General features: G+C 39.1%; 1 protein-coding gene across 3 annotated transcripts in view; it reads left to right on the forward strand.

Moving 5' to 3' along the window:
* Positions 1–20,915, forward strand: part of LOC143373496 (lachesin) — a 295,616-nt gene that overhangs the window by 212,020 nt on the left and 62,681 nt on the right. For 2 of the 3 annotated variants that reach the window (XM_076820825.1, XM_076820826.1), the window contains exon 3: positions 10,665–10,825. In XM_076820825.1, the coding sequence (XP_076676940.1) occupies positions 10,665–10,825 (161 nt within the window). The remainder of the gene's footprint in view (positions 1–10,664; positions 10,826–20,915) is intronic. The other variant, XM_076820827.1, reaches the window with a different exon arrangement.

Genomic DNA, 20,915 nt, shown 5'->3' on the forward strand with positions numbered 1-20,915 from the left:
ATTTTCGAGGCTTTTACTAACACATATATTTCTAGCAAATTTTAATATATTTTTTATTTCGTTAGTTATAGCTCGAGTTCTGTTAAATTCTTTATCCACGCAAGAGTGTTGTACCTTTGACTTGTCAAAGCACATGGAAAATTATAATTTTTAGGTCAGACCGACCGACTTCAAACCTTGCATACTTCTTTGTCACAGTGTTTTCTACAGTTTAGTATAACAAAACTTAAAAAATATTAACTTGTTCAAATTTTATGAGGTTGTGTAGAAATGGAAGGATACTGACTTTTTCCTTATGAAATTGAATAATATTTTTCTGTGGTCACATGAACCTGCGATATCCTTAGAAGCCATTCAATTACAAATCTGATGGCTAACAGATGCACTAAACATTTTATTTTTACATACAGATGGCTCTGTAACACATGGTGGTCAAAAGAACAACACCTTCCCCTACTTTCTAACATACACTTGCTAGCCCTGCCCTTAGCTCCACGACGATATTACAAACATATCATAAAGTGTTACAAAAATGCAGAAAACTATATGAAAAATAATCTTCGAGAAATTCTGCATTAAATGTCGTCCTCATTTCAAGACTAATGAAGCTGTTCTTTTAAGTACCATAATTTGCACCGTTGGCGTTAAAATATTAACGACTTATGCACCGCGTGCATGTTAGCGCGCATTTTATCACGCTTTACCAAGTCTCAGAACTGTTCATAGAGGTTTATCTAATCACCGATTGGTGGGGTCAGGTTAAGAGACATAAAGACTGATTACACTGTAACAGTGTAATATACTGCGGCAAAGTAACCACTCTCCTATACCATAAAGTTCAAAAATCGTTCTAAAGTTAAATCGCGTTGAAAGAATCCTAACACGGACCAAACTCAACAGTTTATGACTTTAATCCTCGCTTATTAAGGGATTATGCCTAGTCAGGCGGTCGAAAAGAGGCGAATATTTGTGAATTTTTTTTGAAGAAGCGAAAGCGTATATTTTTACAGAACTTTTTGCGTTTAAACGAGCAACATTTAAAGAACATTTAGTAATTTTTTCGTAGAAAAATATTTACGTTTATAATAAAATAACATGCGACATCCAAGAAGCATTTTTAAAAATTTGCTTTCGCGGTGAGTACTCCCATTCGTAACCAGATTATCTAAAATCAAAAAACAAAAACGATTTCGTTAGTATATTAATGTATCCTCAGGTTGACAGAGAGAATTTTCCGAAATATTAAGTTAAAACAAAATGGCGGCTATTTAAATTTGAATCGTGATTTTTTCGCGTGATTTTTGCACAAAGAAATCAGGATTTCAACTTTAAATAGCCGCCATTTTGTTTTAACTTAATATTTCGGAAAATTCTCTCCGTCAACCTGAGGATACATTAATATACTGACGAAATCATTTTTGTTTTTTGATTTTAGATAATCTGGTTCCGAATGGCAATGCTCACCGCAAAACCAAATTTTTAAAAATGCTTCTTGGATGTCGCATGTTATTTTATTATAAACGTAAATATTTTTCTACGAAAAAATTACTAAATGTTCTTTAAATGTTGCTCTTTTAAACGCAAAAAGTTCTGTAAAAATATACGGTTTCACTTCTTCAAAAAAAATTCACAAATATTCGCCTCTTTTCGACCGCCTGACTAGGCATAACCCCTTAAAACGAAAAAGAAGAAAATCCAAACATTTTACAATTCCACTCTCCACAATGACAAATAATCTCAACACCGAATAACACACCTCAGGAACCACTGATACACAGAAACTGTTACCGAAACATTTGGATCGCTCAGGCCAGAGAAAAGATCGATTAATCCACCACGCCGCGCCTCCGCTCCCACAGATTCCCAGAAAACATAGAAACCGATCTAATCCCGCCACTAAAGAACAATCAACCCCACATGCCGTTCGCGCGCCGAGTTATGATCCACGAACAGCCAACATCGTTCCCCATTATTTCGCCCCGTCTACCTCGCGCACACGCGGCGTAGGATCATCCGGAACGAAAGCGTGCGCGCAACAACGGGCCCTAAGCCGGCGCTCCCCGCTTCCAATTTCAAGTGGCTCCGCTTCCCAATGGAATCAGTTCCGGTTCGAGTGCATGCATTATGAATAGAGACAAGCGTCGGGCTCCGTTGAAAAGAGAAACGGCGACGGGAACGCGAGGACAGGGGCGGCGAAACGGGGGCGGAGGGGGTTCGAGCTAGAACCTTGAGAGATAAGAGAGCCGCGGAGATATCGTGTAAGATATTCCACGCGAGGTACGAGCCGGAGCGTGTCCCTTATCCGTCTCGCGGCTGGATGAGAAAGAAATCTTTAAAGCGCACTTTGATTCATAGGTGGCCGCCTCGCCGCTGAGGGACAGAACGTGACCTGGCATTAAGTGCTCTGTAAAATATTGCGCTCATGTAAATATCATCGTAAAATTCAGTCGGCACTGTGGCCGCCTCTCACCTCCTGGCACGTCGTGCCACGCCACGTCGTCGTCCTCCGCGTCACGCCACGCCACGCTGCCCGCGATATCGTTGATACCTACCACTGACACCACCTGGGATTCGATATCTCCCGCCCTTCTTCCTCCAGGCTATGTAAACACTGTTCTTTCCGTTACGGTCCCTCGAGCAGATTTTATCTTCGGCTGCTCCTCTTTCGGGGCTGCTCTCTGACGAACTGTTTTCTCGGTCACATGGTTAATAGTGGTGATTGGGGTGTCGTGAGGTGTGGGGTGATTCTGTGATTTTGAAGCAGAGTGGTGGATAGAGGTGGTTTTTATTTCAAGTGTTTTGTGGGGAGCTATGGGGAACGAGAGGAAAAGTTTGAGAGCTTGTGCTACTGATTTTGAGGATGGAAAGTGGTATATTGTTGTATATGGGGAAACAGAAATTTTCTGAGGGGTAACAGGTCTCAGCTCCTGTAGAGTTTCGTGAGAATTATTAGGAAGATCAATTTTTCCGTCTTGATAAAGCAGAGGGGTGGATATTATTGGGAAATTGTTGAAAATGCTGCGTTTCAATGTCCACATGAATATAGAGGTTTAAAACAAAATGACTCTTGGAATTAAGGGGGAACACCACTGTGACGACCGGAAAAGTAAGCGATTTTTAGGATTTTTTTCAGGAATAATTTACAGTTTTCATAGAAAATTTTTGTTACCTACCTTTAGTACGCTGTCTTAAGAGACTATACAACCAAAAAATAAATAGAAAAACATCCATAAATTTTATTGTATTAATTAATCTTCTAGATCCCCCACGCAAGCTGGTCGAATCTGTAACTATGGAACAGCAGGTCCGAAATCAAATTTCATTTTTTTTTATAAACTATATTAGTGTAGTTTCCGTTGTACGTACGGATTCTTCGAGGGAAACCATGTTTTTTAAATACGCTCTAAAAAATGTCAATCTTACTCGCGGATTTTCGAAACTTTTCTTCTAATGCGCACCATTTTTAGAAAAATAATTTGTTTCAGAAATCGGTACGTACAACGGAAACTACACTCATATTGTTTATAAAAAAAATTAAATTAGATTTCGGACCTGCTGTTCCATTTAGTTACAGATTCGACCAGCTTGCGTGGGGGATCTAGAAGATTAATTAATACAATAAAATTTATGGATGTTTTTCTATTTTTTTTGTATAATCTCTTAAGACAGCGTATTAAAGGTAGGTAATAAAAATTTTCTATGAAAACTGTAAATTATTCCTGAAAAAATTCTTAAAAATAGCTTACTTTTCCGGCCGCCACAGTGGTGTTCCCCCTTAAGGGGTTATTCTACTATGAACCGCCGACAAATTAAGCTATTTCGAAGATATTTTCGTCTGTAAATGCAGCATATAATGAAATAAATTATTTATTAAGCTACTCTTATATTATACATAAAAAATTAAAAAGAATTTTTGCAATTTGTTTAATTGCAATTTACAGTGTCAATATGGCACCTAAAAAAAGAGGTATGTTCATGGTGTAGGTGATTTCCCGGTTCAAGCTTATATCCGAAACAAAAAATTCCAAAAGATTGTTAATCTGTATGAGTGTCGCAATAGCCCCTAGTTCAATTAACAATTTTTCTTGAAAAGTAACAAAATGGCGCCGGTTTGAAAAAAAAGTTTGACAAAACACCCATAAGGATGTTTTCTCGGGTGTTGCATGAGAAAAATCTCGGTTATTTCTCGACAAAAATTGTTAATTGAGCTACGGGCGATAGCGACACTCATACAGATTAAGAATCTTTTCGAATTTTTGGTTTCATTCAGATAACCCTGAGTCGGGAAACCACCTACGCCACGAACGTACCTCCTTTCTTAGGTGCCATATTGACGCTGTAAAAATCCATTAAAAGAAATTTAAAAAATCTCTTTAATTTTTTTTCTATAATATAAGAGTAGCTTAATAAATTCCAAAAAGATTTATTTCATTATATATTGTGTGTATTGAGAAAAAATCTTTAAATATAGCTTCATTTTTCGGCCGATCAATATAGAATGACCTCTTAATCGTGGAAAGACTATTTCAATTGGCAAAATTTTAAGGGGTGTTTCAACCCCTTAAATACTTTGCCAGCATAAACACTGTGCTACGTGTTTAATACTTTTTAACGCCCCTGAAACAAATTTCTCCGTCTATATCTTCCCTTGCCAGACACACACGCTTTTTAGTGCTATGCCTCCTGGGGCTTTTTCTTAGATTCAGAATAGTAGCATAATCTTCTATGACGCCACCTTTCAATTATCTTATACTCCGTAGGGAGCGCGCGAGTGGAGAGAGGAGGGAGATAAAATATTGTTAGAGCCGTAAATACAGAACATGAAATATAAATATTTATGCTTCATTGCGGGCAGAAGAAGGTGCGCGCTCGTTTTTCGTTTCGCCCTCCGTCCCCATAGGAAACACGACACGCTGCACCGATGAAATAAATTTTTACCTGTTCCCCCGGTAAGCTTGAACATCGCCACGAGCAAAACTACTCGAGTTCCGAACTTTCAACTGCTCGCGATGCCGGTACACGCATTTGTAGTTCGCAACGTTGAACGCGATGCTGCATACCTCGCGGGATCTTCAGGGCCAATCAAAAAGTTCCCGGATTCATTGAAATTTTCATTACAAACTTTTGACAAGAAGGAGTGCCTGCACATACAGAGTGCATAAGCAACCTTTTTAATACCGGCTGTGTTACGTGTCCAGCAGATAATTGTCTCTCCTCGGGCAAGTAATTACGCTGGTGAATAAGTTCATTCGCGGTGGCACACACGCTACCAGCCACCTTGGAGGGACAGAAGTTATTTTACAAGAATCCTGCATGCTTGTGTCGCTTTTGTAAATTAACTAGGGAACATCACTTTCCAACCTGTTTCGTTGCATAAAGTATGTGTGGAGGCAGTGCGGTGAACTAATAATGCTGGAAATATAATTAAAGCTAGTTAATGATCATGGTTGTTCTGCGAAAGTTTGATTAAAATATTTTCAAATTTTGATTAACTTGGAGGAGATTGTGGAGCTTTGTAGACACAACATCTAACGATTTTAAATAATTTTCTAAATTTAATAGAAAATATTTGGGAAATATTTATACCATTAAGGAGTTGGAAAATATAAAATCGAAGGTTCGTAGGATTTATATTAGCACACACCCTATATAATTTAGCTTTCCTTCACTTAAATTAATACAATTCTATTCTGGTAGTATAGTAAAGAGTGTTCTAACCAAAATTTGAGTTTTGCGATCAATACGCGTTCAGAGTGGTACAATAGACGATCAATACACGTCCAGAGTAGTACGATAGACGTTCGATAAACGTTCAGAGTGGTACGATAGATGTTCAGCACACGTTCAGGGTGGTACGATACACATTCGATGCACGTTCAGAGTGGTACGATAGACGTTCGATACACGTTCAGAGTGGTACGATAGACGTTCGATACACGTTCAGGGTGGTACGATAGATATTTAGCACACGTTCAGGGTGGTACGATACACATTTGATGCACGTTCAGAGTGGTACGATAGACGTTCGATACACGTTCAGAGTGGTACGATAGACGTTCAATTCACGGTCAGAGTGGTACGATAGACGTTCAATACACGTTCAGAGTGGTACGATAGACGTTCAATACACGTTCAGAGTAGTACGATAGACGTTCAATACACGCCCAGAGCGGTACGATAGACGTTGAATACACGTTCAGAGTGGTACGATAGACGTTCAATACACGTTCAGAGTGGTACGATAGACGTTCAATACACGTTCAGAGTGGTACGATAGACGTTCAATACACGTTCAGAGTGGTACCATAGACGTTCAATACACGTTCAAAGTGGTACGATAGACGTTCAATACACCTATGGCGCCAGTCAAAAGTAGTATCGTATATTGAACGTTTATCGTACCACTCTGAACGTGTATCGAAAGCAAAATTCAAATTTGGGTTAGAACTCTCATTACTATACTACTTATTCTGTAAATTTTGAAACATTTCCATTGTAACGTATACATATACATAGCTGAAGTTTAAAATTGAAGAACAATAATTGTTAAATATTCCATATTGAAATAATATTAGCATTTACTGAATTTATTTATTCTCACTGATCAGTGATGTTCGAAACAGTACGTCATGCGATGCAGATAACATTTTTACAGTTCATTAGCAGAAACATTTTTCTTCCTCCCTACGCATATGTGTGTGAGCTCGAATTTTCCTCTGCGAAAAATATTGGAAATGATTTTTGGAGTTGAAAGAGTTTTTAATGGTTCCGTCCTTTCGTACGATCTGTCATACACCGTTGACCCGTATACACATAAATGACATATGACGTTTCAGAAAACGTTTCCCGTTTATTCTTTCACCCTTATGTTTCGATCAGGTTTATTCAGAAAAAAAAGAAACTACGTGTCACTTTCTAAATCAACCCCCCGCCCCCCAAATGGAAAATTCTATTGATCCCAATTCTCAGTCAGCTGAACATAGACTCACAAATTTATTATATTTTATTACGAAACTATCGAACTTAAATCGAAAAGAGTTAAGTGGTTCGCTGAAATGGAAATTTCAAAACTTCTATACGCAACAGTATGGAATTTTTCTGCCAATCTAGTCGATTCACAAAGCCGATTGAATTGTATTGCAAAAATAAAGGAAGAGCATTGTGTTATCAAAATTTCAAAGATAAATATTTCCTGTTCGCGTTCGAAATTTTTCAAAATTTAATTCTATCGACGAAATATGTAGGAGTTGCTGCGAAAATCAAAAACATTATCATTGAAAAATCCAGTTGGTAGCCAAACATTGAAAGTTTGGTTCAACACTTTTAATCTGTGTTTCGATTAAAAATTTGCCTCCTACGTATCTATTCTGTTACGCTCTATTCAAGAAAGTGGATGATTTAATGCGCTTCGGTACCATATAAGAAGGCCCTAAATATTCTTCGACAGAAATCCATGAGTTGAAAAATTGCGTCTAACTCGTGTAAGTTCTGACGGTCTTATGTTTCTTGTTACGTGGTATCGCGGCGAAGCAGTCGTCGCGAAACAAATTTGAATTCAGCACGCTTACGTTTTTCCCTGAAAACGACGAAAGAGATCCCTGGGAGAATCAGTTTCTTTCCACTGCACACTTTATTGAGCCCACCTTTATTTCGCGATGGGTCGTTCGTGGTATATCTTCGATTGAATAACTGCCGCTCGAGCTGCATTAGGGGTGTCCTAGAGTTTCTTCTAATTTTTCATTGTAATACGATTTGCCAGACGTCTCAATGTACCAGTTTCAGCGAACATTTTTATGTGGCACACGATCGAAATATTCGCGGTGCCAGTGTAATTGGGAAAAAGATGTGTAAGGAATGAGAACGGCATTGAAGGACCTCAGAAATATGTCGCAGAGTGGAAAAACACATTTTGTCGTTCAATCACGAGTGTCACTTTGATTTTGAAATTTCTTATTCGAGCGAGAAACAGAAAAATAATCAGTATGGAATTATCAGTGAGAAATTTATTGTAAAATTCTTTTCATATCCCTTTCCTCGTATTTCGTAACTAATTGGTATTTAAACTACCACGTTAAATGGCTAAGGGTTCTATTTTTTCGAATTGAAACACCTTCGAGTGTAATGTTTTACAAAATCCGAGGACGAATATTGAATTAAAGCATGTGGATTGTATTGTTCACTGTTTTACTCCTTCCCGCCAAATTTATGGGTCGCAAATCTGTCGGAGCATTGTGTTAGGTACAGCTTTATGGATTAACAATTACGGGCTGCTCACGATTGTGTTCGACAATTGGAAACCACGTTTTTCGTGTCACTAATTTCGGAAAGCAGAGAAACGAGTGGAAGGTAAATTGTTCGATGAACTTTCGCCCGCTAAAATACGTACTCGGTTAAAATGTAGTGATTTAATCTGTCTGGAAAAGACAAGCTCGTTTGATGTTATATTACTGTCTCCTTCCATTCGTTCCCGATGACGTTTCATACAGAATGCAGCAGAAGAAGTGTTACTAATTCTTTTAAAACACTAAGGGGTTGTAGGAACTCCTTTAATATCTACCTCCTACTCTTCTATTTATCTCCTTCGTTTCTCCATCATTTTGAAAGGTTTTGGAGTGTTATAATAGTTGGAGGGCACTAAGTTTTCACTTAAATATCACTCGTACCTCTCCGGCGAGGGAGAGTGCAAGGACAACCATTATCACAGCGAATATTTTAATCCATATCCCTGAACATTAGTTATGTACGTGGTTATCTCACTTTTCTACGGGTTGAAGTAATGTTATCTCTAACGCTTTTTACTTTATGGCGGACATCACCCACTAATTTACTTTTTAATCCTTTTGCATCCCTTAAATTTTTAGTACCTTGCATTATCTAGCACGACGCAGTATTTGTCAATTTTTGCGACAAGAATTTACTCGTTTTTAGTTTTTGTCAGAGTTATTTGTTATCGTCTTCGATTTAAGTCATCGTTAAAGTACAATTATTTATAACATCGTACAAAGAAATAATAGAATTTGCTTAAGAAAATATTGCATTATGATACGAGGATAAGTGAAACTTTAAATATTTCAAGATCTTGAAGCAGATAGGATTCCGAAGATTTTCAAAGTCGTGTCTGACTAACAGCTTATCTACTAAAATATCCTCTATTTCACCTGTCTTAACGAAACATCCCATGTACCAGCTGGTCTCACCAGGGAAACACATAAGCAATAAGTGCAGTCTTTCTTATACCTTAATGCTACATCAGATAGAACTCGGAATACCTCAAGGAGATACTGAGACTTAGCATATTTCAGGCAGGTGTTGGGACAGACAGGAGTTTGAACATTTTCAAAGTTCCATTTGTTTCAACAGCATACTAAAATACTCTAAATTCCACTGTCCTTCTATCTTCCTGAAATATTCCAAGACCCAGCTGTTCTTATTTTTCATAAAAAATTTCAAAGTCCCACTTATTTTAATATTCTTAAAGTAAGACTAGACAGGACTTAGAGTACCTCACTAAGATTTAGAACTTGGAATCTTTCAGTCCTGAAGCAGAGGTGAACTTTGATATTTATATATAATCTCCTTTCCACCCACTTTGCCATTTTTGCACACTTTTAATTCCTTTTAATTCTTCGTGCAACATAAACTTCTCTTATCTGTAACAGGAAAATCTGAAATTATAAAGATATAAAAAAAAACTAACGGGTGTAATAAATTCGAGGAATTATACATTAAGAAATTGTTTTTTTTCTCGAGCAAATGGCCTTTTTTAAAAATAGGTAATAGTATTTTATTTCTCGACTGTGATACGAATCTTACTATAATAATCGTTCGAACAGAACACACATGCATCTATTCATGTACTCCCCGAGCACATAGCCGTGCTTTCATTCAAGATTGTATCTCCCCGCTGGTCCCCCTATTAAACCCAGTTTCATTCCATTGAAAACGTTGAAGCACCGCTGCTTACTATTCAATTCTATTTTTCCGGCCGAGCATAAACCGTGGATTTCTGCCTGATAAACGCGATCTCATAAAGTAAAGTGCCATTCGATGTGATAAACGCGAGGTATCTCGTCTGAACTTCTTTAATATACATATAAGCCACGTTCGAGAGACGAGAGCAGCGCTGAAAAGCGGAATACAGTCGGAAGTTGCTACTTAAGTATCATTGAAATCCAAAGAACGAAAAGGGACTAAATTATAAAAAGCAGCAAAAATCTGTCACACTTCAATATCACAGCCCTTCGACACGATATCTTGCCAAGTTCCACCGTGACCACCGAATTTCAATTACCAGTAGAAGCTTAAAATCGAAAAAAAAGTAAAACTTGCAAAGCTATGATATTGAAGAACCATCGTTCAAATCCACCAGCGTATAACGTTCAGCTACCCAAGTACCCCATTTCCCACACTTACCCCTTTACATTGTCTTTACAACCCAATGTTTTTCTCACGAACAGTAAAAGTTTTGCATGAAATAATCCCGGGGTAGTTGGAAATCAAGCTGCGGAGGGTATTAAGGGACCGGCGGCGAGGTCCAGGGACCTGAAGCACCAAAGGTCCCTTAATAAACTAATTTCTAACGTGTACGGACCTTGATGGTGCTCGCGCGGTTGATGCGTGAGGCAACGGACTTTAATATAAAATTATCGCTTAACCTGTTCCAGTGACGGGGCTCGAGCCAGACTTCGTTTACCCGTTGGAGAACGTAACGATCCCGCAGGGTCGAGACGCTACCTTCACCTGCGTGGTGAACAACCTCGGTGGATACCGGGTGAGTCCTTCCTCCTCCGCGAGCGGAGATCACTCTGGCGGCGCCAAGGCCCGGGTAACTATTTTACCATTAACCTGTGTCCGCCTGTAATGGACTACCTTATCTACTACTACCTACTACTATCATCACTACTACTACTGTTACTAACTACTACTACTGCACTACTTATATGCGCGTGTGCCTGCACCTCACAGCACTGCATTTAACTGCACCACTGCCAGCTATGAAAAAGAAAACCACCGCAGCAGCCGCCACTACCATCACTAAACCATCTCTCTCTCTCTCTATCTATCTCTCTCTATCTCTATCTATCTCTCTCTCTCTCTCTCGCTCTCTCTTTGTACGACATCCATTTTCACCCATCAGCCCGATAGAAGAGCTGCACACGAACGTGGAGCCCGCGAACTTAAACTTCTCGCATAGTTCTTTCGCGCACCTTCCCCACTTTCCTCCTCTTCTCTTCTGTCTACTTCCGACTCTCTAGCGCGGAAGCCACCCCATAACGAGAGGGAAACAAAAAGCTAGAAAGACAGAAAGAAAGAATAGCTCGCAGAATAGCTGACGATAGCTTGTGAGAACGTCGTTGCATACTAACCCCCCCCCCCAACACCCCTTGTAGGATGGCGACTTCGTCGACTGTTCTTAGGCGTAGTAGAGCGTTAGGGTTCCGTTTGCTCCCGAGCGCGCCTTTCGAGTTCCTCCAGCCTGCAGAGTGTTTCAGGTATGACGGGTCTCGAAATTGCAGGAACGTGGTCTTCAAGTAATCGCTGTGATTGAAGGTGAACTTTGGACAGAGATGGGCATTATCTAGATAAAAAGCGATTGAAATAACTCTTCAAATAAAGATACTTCATCTTTCTCCGGTGCTCGAAGATCGAATTAGATGATTTATCTTTATTCAAAGCGGAGCTGAAGCTTATGAAGCTGGTTATTCGACGGGAATTCCTCCAACGGCGAAAGGTACCTCGTTTATTCGAAGGCCTTTCACCTTGGGTTTCGAATAACGGTTCGAAAGCCAATCATTGTGTAGTGTCATAAATTGGGCCGGAGCGACCCAGGCTAAGGGCCCACCGAGGAGTGATGCGCTGGGTGCCGGTCGGGCTCCGTGTAGTTTTAAGGAGGTTCGATACCTCAGTTGCGAGGCAGGCGGCGAGAGGGGTAAGCCTATGCTTATACATGGGAGCTCTGCAGTGATACCAATCTTAGATAAAAATAAAAATTATGTAGACAAAAATGTTATTTACATTAGGGATTGCAAACCGGTAAATCGGTAAATCGGTTTGAAGTTTTTTTTCACTGATAACGTAGTAGATGTCGACGGAATTATGCGCTATATATATGCGGTTCATTGCTATACATCCAATTTTTACCGGTAAATCCCCAAATTTTTACCGGTAATTTGATAAATTACGTATTTCTCGATATTTACCGGTAAATCGATTTACCGGTAAGTTATGTATTTCTCGATATTTGCCGGTAGATCGTGAGAAATACTTATTTCTCGATATTTGCCGGTAGATCGCGAGAAATACGTATTTCTCGATATTTGCATAATTCCGTCGATATCTACTACGTTATCAGTGAAAAAAAGCTTCAAACCGATTTACCGATTTACCGGTTTGCAATCCCTAATTTACATGTCTATTCCAAATAAAATTATTACTACATATTTTGTTTTGGAATTCAATTAAACAAAAAGTATGTTTAATGCAGTTAGAAATATAATATTTTCATTAAAAGTAGCGTAAAATATGCGAGCGAAATGCGGCAACGTCGCTTTGCATCCATCTTTTTTTCGCTTTCCAATTTACACTTGTGGCGTCCCTTTGCGCGTTCGTACTGGTTCGCAACAAATTACTAAATACATGTTTACAGCTTGGTAGTGTTTTTACAAATTTTTACTGTATCCTTTGTACAAGTATACACTGTATAGATGACTACCTGGCGTACAGCGTTGCCACGTTTCAAACAGTTCCTTCAGGCAGTTCCAAAAATACGAGCACATTGCTGTCTATTTATTCAATTATCTAATAAACCGTACGGTAAATATCCATTTTTTTTTTTGAATTTCATAGGAATACTTAAGCTTTGCATTGCAACATTTTTTAGGACTTTCTCACTATTTTTAAGGACTCTGTGTAACATTTTATAGAAATTTTATCGCTTCTCCCATAACAGCCTGTGTATAAGAGCGCAACTTTGATTTCAATTTTTTCATAAACCGTGCTGTCAATCGACTTGAAATTTTAACACAATGCGGACTACACTTTGGACATTAGATCAAAACACTTTTCAAAGATTTCTCATTATTTTTGCTCCGGTATCGAACCTCCTTAAGACGGGTGATTGTGTGTAGTGTTGGCTAGAACCGTAATTTGTGAATCACGAGTGATCCGATCACGTTCATTCTCAATCACGACGATTTTATCACAGTGATCCGTGATTTTCGTGATCGCTTCTGATTGGTGCAGGCAGAACAGTGATTCACGATTTTCGTTATCTGATTGGTGGAAAGCATAACTGCTCTTTGCACGCGCCACGTAACCCCAATTTCTACTTTCTCTCAAAACATTCTCAAGTCCTCATTGTGCTCATAGAATCCCAGTTGTATATTTTGAACCAATGTAATCGTTCTTGGTCTATTTAAATTAACGAATATTTCTTCACTTTAGTTAAAAAGTATAATGTTTATGTGAATACTTTAGCCAATCAAATCAGTGCGTGCGCACATTGACTATTTATGAATGTACATACTAGATATATATTCGCTGAATTAGCACGCTTTGACTGTAACACAAGCTATATTGAAGTATTTTATAAAAAAATAATTCAATCAAGATCAAGAATTACGATGACAGTAAACAATTCACTCAAGTTAAGAAAATCACGATCACGGTCGTGATTTAACTTCATTCACGACTGTAATCATGATTCTGCGATCACTGTGATAAATCACTGTTAGTGATTTTGCGTGAAGAAACTTTGACCTGCAAGAGGCGGTCAAACGAGAGATTTTTCTAAGTGAAAGTTTAGTTTAGTTTAGTCTAGTTTAGCATATTCCTTTAATATTACTTAGGTTACTTAATTCCATAAATATATACTTATTTAACTAATCGAACGCCCTGAGTCTCAACATTCATCACAAAATCCCACAATTCTATGAAAGTTGAACCGCTATTCGAAACCCATGGTGAAAGGCCTTCGAATAAACGAAGTGTCTTTCGCCGTTGGAGGAATTCCCGTCGAATAATCAGTTTCATCTCTGGCGCTTTGAATAAAGATAAATCATCTTATTCGATCTTCGAATAACGGGTAAACGTAAAGTACCGTTTATCTAGATCAGGGGTGTCGAACTAGCGGCTCGCGAGCCGCAGTGGCTCCTTCTCCTCTTCGCCTGCTCCGTAGAGCCGTAGGAGAACGGCCCCCTCCACACCTACTTCACTGTGATGAATTTCTCCTCCGGGTGCCGCACTCTCTCTCCCTGCCGGGTCTCGTGCAACGCCTGGAGAAAAATAAGTGGGGGGAGCGGCTGACCCGGGGCCCGACTCGCGCGGCTCTCGGAGTGGGGGAGTTCGACACTCCTGATCTAGATATTATCGTTGCCCATCTCTGATTTTGGGGCCATTCGCTCGGCAGTGGCTGAATGCAGTACTGCAATCGGGTTTCTAGTTTTTGCATAAGAGAATGGACTTTGGACTCCTCAAGGAAATCTGAGTTCTTTTATCTTATACTTGGAACAAAAGTGTCTGAGCCATCTGTAGATCGTTGGAAATTAAGCTGGGGCATAAAATCATTTACTGTGCTTTTTACTCTTGAATATATGGAAGCATAATTCGGCAAAATTGTACTGGGTAGTTGTGAAACACTCTGTATGCATTATCGTATTTGTGCACACATCCTACTTGTGAATTAGGTAGCACAGACTCAGTTCCTTTAGCCGTCGCGAGACAAGCAAGCAGGCCTATCAGTTGCTGCTGGGTTTAAGTACCAAAGTAGCATGTGCTTCCTGTTAGACTTTTTCATGATAATCCCATTTTTTAATGTACCTGTGGAACAAGAATCTTGAATCTAAAATATCCTATGATTGGCGATGTATCTTTCATTTACGAGATAACACTTTCTCTTCCCTAAGTAGAAAATATTACTTTCAATTCGGATATAAATGAATTTATTTTTCTCGAACATCAGTTTTAATAATAATTGTTTCACACTTTGCAAACTAAGGGCTTCTCTTTCTTTTCAACACTATCAAACCCCGAAGCTGAAAATCATTCAGAGTATATATGCGTTAAGAAATGGCATTGCCAGTGAAACAATTTAACACGTATTAAAAATAGCGGTAGCTTGGAAAGTAGATTACACGGAATCGAAACGGTGGCTATTAGAGAGTTAGATAAAAGCAGAGTGGAGAACCAGTAACAGTAAAATCCAATCGCCCATATATCTCGGGTGCTCCTCCAGAAATAGCAATTGTATGTCACCGGATATGAGGGACACTGTTTCCTCCTTTTCTTCTTCTTTTCTTCTAATAGAAGCTTCCAAATGTGTTCCGCGCGCGTTATGACAGTACAGAGTATCCCGAAAGAAGCGCGTCTTTATAGTATAAATCTTGCTGCTGAAGTTTAAATCGTTAAACTTCGGGGCTCAAAGAACTCTCTTAGCTCTTGCTTATATTACACCTCACCCCATTAATTAATGAAAAGTTCGCGAGGTAGATATTAATTAGCGAGCTTTTTCTATATCGTAAAGTTTTCAAATCTTTTCCTTTATTAACATAGAATATCCTAAACATCGTTTGATTTTTCACGACGTAGGTGGTCCTTCTCTCTGTGGAGATTGCTCTCTCTTATATTAGACAATATCGGGAGACACTCTGACAGTATTTCGTACAAAGAAAATCGAGTATTCCATAACTGCATCTCAGGGAAATATATATTTGACACATTTACGATCCCACTTGTTGAGTGGATTTGCTGCTACACCAAAGTGTCGGGAGAGAGAATATTTCTTTCCGAAGAGATTTCCCTTAAACTTGGCCTATCGATTTTAATTGAGCCATGAAAACCCTGAAGTTTATAACTCAGGTAATAAACGATTCCTTCAGCCAATGGGGTTGGCGATTCCTGTTCTTTCTTGCATTATAGTCGAACAATTCTCTCTTCCAAGCTATAATCGTTTACACCTCTCCAGAAAGCAATTCCACATTTCAAAGATTCGAAATAGTGCCAGGAAAATCCAAGTGGGCATTCGTATTCGTCATCGCCTACCTAAAACGACCATAGTTCATGAAAATCGTCACCGAGGGGGCTGGCAAGCTTGAACAGAATTGGCCCACCGAATACTTGAGGCGGAAATGAAGCTGATACGCTTGCAGATGAAAAGGCAGGCCGATGATAAAATACATTTGGACGGTGCATGTATAATTTCAGTTATCGCGTGTTCCTCCGATGAAAATCACCATTCTTTCTTCCTTGGGGCGGAAGCGAGGCGCGAGCCTAACTCGCTACGTATTTGACTTGCTGATTAGTATACGACAAATTATCATTTTCATTTCCGTTCTCATGATCAAGAGACCCGGTAAAGTCTTGCGCCAAATGTATGCGCATATATACGGGCATAAACACGGCGAGTATCTTTGCCCTCCGCGAATGCGCTGAATGACAAATCACTCTCCGACTTAGCCATCTGATGTCCTGTCATTTGCGACAACAAAGTTTTAACCGAATAAGAAAGATGGCGTGAGAGAAAAAATTCACTACTTTTCAGGTCACTTTTTCGCTCCCTCCTTTGAGCATAGTTTCGACGAGGATTTGGTGCCACCAGACAAATTTAAAAAATACATTTATTTAAGAATAAAAGGTTCAATTGAAGTAGGTCACGTGTCACACACTTTGCTCTGTCTGCTGTCACATCTGCTCTACCTACTCTGTTTTTTTATTCTATACATTATTACAAGTTAGTCGCGTACGATTGTATTCACATGTTCGCACGGCTCAAACGATTGTGGTCGTGCGAGATTCGATTGTGGGATAGCTTACCATGGTTGGCCCTTTTACGTCGCTAGCATTCTACAGCGTTTCATGAACATGGTTTAGGGCACTGCCAAGCCACAAGTTCCTCTCTAGGACACTTTTATTTCGCGAGGAAACATCACTGTGACGCCATCTAATATGATCGAATTCCATTTACACCCAAATCGTCCGGTATTTTCATTAACGTAGGTTTTCCTGCACGCGACTAGACGCAACGTCAAGAATTTCAAAGTCGATTTTCTCGAAAATTAAGCGCGATATAAAAAAAAGTTACTCTTTCTTTTCTACTTGTAACGAGTAAATAAGTCGAGAAGAAGGAATACAATTTTTTGATATTGCGCTTCATTTTCGAGAAAATCGACTTTGAAGTTCCTGTTCTAATGGAAATCAGGGGCGATTTGGGCGCAAGTGGAATTCGCCCTATGAGACACGGCCACATAGTCCTATCACAGAATTTAATTTACATTGCTTCGGTGGTGTTTACTTTCCCGTTGTTAACACGCAATAACGGATAGTAGACTTTGAAACAAATGCGCATTTCTTTGCCAGGCTTCCACTAGCAACAATTCCACTGATACAAATAAAATACAAGAAGACTTTATTCGTCTCAGTATTCAGGTGTCCTAACGCCCTACTATCCCAAAGAAATACGAATACATAACGTTCGTTTTCATTTTCATTTCAAACAAGGTCTCGCCGATGTATGAACGGGATATAGTGCTTCTACGGAAATTTGATATTTGATTATGATTTTTCTTGAAGTTCATTGCAATAAAAATTAGTTGACATTTATTCTTGGCATCGTTTACGCTACAGGATCTTGAACAGAACAGACCGCGAAGATTTATATCAATTTATTATATAATTATATTGAGGGCTGATATTCGAGGGCTAAATTCGTTTCCTGATTTTAAATGTAAAGCTCGACGATGTATATATTTTTTCACTATGCGTCAGAATAATGTTTAGATTCTCTCTGTTTCTATTTCTCTTCCTTAGTTTTAGTTTCGGTTTAATGTTAGTTATTTAGTTACGGTCAGGCTTCTAACAGTATTCTACTGCAGCCTCGCCCTTTACTTCGCTAGTCTTTATGTATTATTTTTCTCTGTATGTTTCAAGTAATAAAGACGAATAATAATAATAATGACAATGATAAGTTTCCTCACGAAATAGAAGTGTTCTAGACGGGAGCCAGTGGGTTGGTAGAAACCCTAAACCATGTTCATGAAATACTGTAGAATATTAGCGACGAGAAAAGGTACCCCACAATCGAGTCTCAAACGGCCACAATCGTTTGAGCCGTGTGTCCATTCTATTTACTAGTTTTAAATGTTAGATAGATAGATTTTATATTTGTTCATAAAATGTGAACGATATTCAATGTTACGGGGTTTCCCTACCCTGACGGACGAAAAATGACGCGAACTTTGTGAATTTTTTAAAACAAAACCATTGAATATATTTACTTCCAGCTTCGTGGCTTTATCTGTCTATCTTTAGAGAATACGAAAAAAAAATTGTATGCAAAAATAGTGGTTACATCCGGAGTTACAGTGCTTCGAATAGAGCGCCTTACAAAAATCATATGCGCATGGTTAGCATAAAATCAGCCGTTGTAATTGTCTGAAATAGAATATTTAAAATTTTATGTAATCTGTATGAGTGTGGCTATCGTCAGAACTAGATTAAACGAGAAATAGTGAAAAGTAAAAAAAAAATAGCAGCGTCTAAAACAGACATCGATTTCTGCAAAAAAACCACTGGTTTTTTCAGTCGCAAAAGCCTAATTTTGCAAAAACCGACTTAGGTTTAGTACCAACGAAAATGGGACATCCACTGAAGATATATACCAAGTTTGAAGTAAATCGGGTGATTGGATGTTGAGATATCATGCTAACCATGTCGAAAAACATCGTTTTGAGAAATCGCGTTTAAAGTTTTAGGTACCGTTTTTTTTTAAATTAATTTTTTTTTAAATATTGCTCAAATATGTACAAATGTAGACATAAAATTTTCAACTAATATAATTTAAGGATTTCTCTTTAAAAAAAATCCCATCGCGCTCCTTTTCAGGGCGTCAAAGTAGGGAGACCCCTTAAGTGTCACTTTTATTTTCCGTAATTAAATAGAACGTTATTAATTACACTGCTTCATCTAAACGGCCAGAAAGACGCGTGTTATTTAGAAGCATTGATTTTCCGTCCGTCGAATCGTGTTTGGCATGACAGTGATCCTCTCGAAATATGTCGAATCTCTCGTTTAATTGAGTAACTTCTGTATAATGCAATTTAAACGCGTCAGACTTTCCCTTCATTTGTTAATCTCGTACTACAGTGCTCATTCAGACACTACTTCCATCCACTTTTAATAAGACCCACGTTCTTAATTATTCCATTTCGAGATTGACACCCCACAGTCAGTTAATACAGCAACACTCAATTTTCTGCTTCTTAAAAAACCACAGCCGCGAGTTACAATCACGTCAGTAAAACTTTAAACGAAACTATCCCTCAGTTCGGGGACAATTTGTGCCACGCGTCGAAATTTGCGCGTGCAAATCAGAAGTTACTAATTAGAAACCATCACGGAACGTCCAGCTTCCCGATAGCTTGTTAACCACACAAAAAAAAAAGTTTGGTCGTTAATAAGCATCAATCGATCGCGTTAACGATATGAACTTGATTGGCGCGAATCGGAATCCTCCCCTAAACTTTCCAGCGCGCGGACTTGCTCCGAAAAATTGCAGGATTTCGTTATTTCATTAACGTTCCGGGGGGGGAAAGCCGAGAACTAGCGAAATAATCGTGCAATCTTGCAAGAAAAATTCCCAAGATATTCCCATGCGTCCTCCCGCGTCACACCCCTCGCAGTTTCGTCTGCATTTTTCACGCCTGCAACTTGGATAATCCATCGCCGGGCCGTTTTGGAACTCTCTTTAAATATTCTTCCCTCGTGGCTCTCCGCGGGGGAGGGGCGTGGCGCCGGCAGGACGAGTAACTTAAATAAGCATACTCGAAAAGCTTAATCCTGCCATTCATGCACCGATGAATACCCCGGCAATAAATGCATTTTCTCGGCGACATTCCACGGCAGTTAGAAATACAAGTTCCGCGACAGCGATTTCGCTTTTCTCTGCAAACTCTTGATCGCCGGTTCTCGTCGCATTGTCGGCGCTCCCGTCTGACAATGAGACGGCCGCCGTTTCTGTTCAGCGGCCCGGCGGATGAAATTGAAAGCGCGCCATATTTTAAGTGTCATCTCTCATCGAGATAGCGCGACTCCGGAAACATTGAAAATTTCTGAGTCTTATCTGTGAAACGAGAAGAAGCTCCCCTGTGTGTGTTGGGGTGAAATTAATGCTCCGCCCTTGGGTGTATAGATTTACACGGGGGGGAATAGATTTTCATAAATTAAGGAAATAATAATTAAACCGGGGAATCGTTTGTATTTTGAGTGGAGGTTTTAAATTTCTGCGTTGAACGAAGTTTTACGTTGCTTTCTGTTATACGTTTTTCAAGCATACTTGACGTCCACAGATAATTATTACATTCACGATCGCCGAGGTTTGAATTTAAATTATTTCAAATTATTTATCACCCGTGCAATTAGAGCGAATGCGCTTATCTTTAGTTTGAATAGAGGAAATAGAGAGGTCTAAAAGTTTATCTCCTTATAAACTTACTTCTTTGAAACCGATCGATTCTTCTCTCTCTTCCCTGCGAATAAAAACATTCAGGTTAAACGTTAGAAAAATATAGCAAGATCGTAGGAAGATAAACCTTGCTATTCTTTTACCTCCCACCAAAGGGATGGTACAATTCATCCCAATTGCGTGACCTGCCCTGTATATTTTTACCGTAGGTATATCAGGCGATATCTCAGAACTAATATTTCTGTTTCACAACGTTCCGTGCGCTTTGCGAATTCTTCAAGAGCCTTCGATCATTTTCAAGTATGAAGAAGTTCAATGCAACACCGAAAATTGTGTCATAAACTGTCTCCATCGATTGACTTCGCAGAACGACAGCATTTTTGTAGGGTTCTAGGAACCGATGAAAATGTCGAAACCTCGGTACATGGCTTCTTGGCTTCTTAGATTTAAGCTTGGACGC

The sequence above is a fragment of the Andrena cerasifolii genome, chromosome 9 (assembly GCF_050908995.1).
Source record: "Andrena cerasifolii isolate SP2316 chromosome 9, iyAndCera1_principal, whole genome shotgun sequence".
Taxonomy (NCBI): Eukaryota; Metazoa; Arthropoda; class Insecta; order Hymenoptera; family Andrenidae; genus Andrena; species Andrena cerasifolii.